Genomic DNA, 1,040 nt, shown 5'->3' on the forward strand with positions numbered 1-1,040 from the left:
AAATTGTTTTCAGACAATATCTAATCAAATGGAGATGTCATTCCCTCAAAAGTATTATTCTCTATCTTTTTTGTAATGGGTGACATTACTCTAAGATTACTTAAACACATAGAAAAAATGATTTTGCGTAAATGCATTTTGTCTATGTTGCGTGTGACCCAGAGAGAGAAAACAAATAGTGCGCTGACAGCATGATCAGATTAATCTTCTTTATACAGTGGTAGATGATTATGTTAGCTAAGTTGTAGATTATTTTTAATATTATCATGGAATTATATAAAAATCATTGTATAATCATAAAATCATATAAAAATCATCAAATTAATTAAATTATTAAATTTATTTAATTAATAAAAATCATTGTAAAATAGTAAGTTTGATAATATGTCTGGTGGGTAGTGGGACACTAATAATAATCAGCAGTTATTATGTAAAATATTAATTGGAATTCAAATTACTTTGCTTGGAGAAATATTTCTAGTAAAGAGCGATGAAATGGTTTATATCCCACACCAAGTGTATTTATTTGATATACTACGCCTTCTGAAAAAAAAATATTAATTATGTTTTTGCATTAATAGTTACTTCTACAAACCAGTTAATTTAATTCCTTTAACTTCTATAATTAATATTTGAAGTATTTGGTTAGGTTCCAAGGCAATGTTTTTTCGTATTGAACTATTCCACTTATGTGAAATTCGTTCAAGCTCTTCACTTGCATTAAAACTTAGATAAGAATCGGTGTTCTTGTTTTCATGTAAACTCTTTGTAATGACAGACATAGCCTGTAGGTACAGTTTACATTATATATATATTTTAAATCCATTTAAAATTTCATATTTATTACATTTTTTATTCAGTTTTTTTTTCTATGAATATCAATAAAATATTATTTGTTGGTGAAAAAAGCTTGAACATTTAGTAGAAGTAAAAATTAAAATTCTAGTCACAATTTTTTTTTTATAAGCATTTTAAGTTCATATATTGACAAAATTTGCGAATTATTTTGAGTTAGAAATTCATAAAAGTCTACCTTGATC

The 1,040-nt window shown here is 25.1% G+C and overlaps 1 protein-coding gene across 2 annotated transcripts in view; it reads right to left on the reverse strand.

The window, feature by feature from the left end:
• Positions 1 to 783, reverse strand: part of LOC100568610 — a 2,445-nt gene extending 1,662 nt beyond the window's left edge. The window contains exons 1-2 of one of the 2 annotated variants that reach the window (XM_008181892.3): positions 596 to 783; positions 459 to 540 (exon numbers count right to left, since the gene is read on the reverse strand). In XM_008181892.3, coding sequence (XP_008180114.1) covers positions 459 to 540; positions 596 to 782 — 269 coding nt within the window. In that variant the 5' untranslated portion in view covers position 783. Of the gene's footprint in view, positions 1 to 458; positions 544 to 595 lie in introns of both variants that reach the window. The other variant, XM_003242453.4, reaches the window with a different exon arrangement.
• Positions 784 to 1,040: the final 257 nt, after the last annotated feature.

This window comes from Acyrthosiphon pisum, chromosome X (genome assembly GCF_005508785.2).
Source record: "Acyrthosiphon pisum isolate AL4f chromosome X, pea_aphid_22Mar2018_4r6ur, whole genome shotgun sequence".
Taxonomy (NCBI): Eukaryota; Metazoa; Arthropoda; class Insecta; order Hemiptera; family Aphididae; genus Acyrthosiphon; species Acyrthosiphon pisum.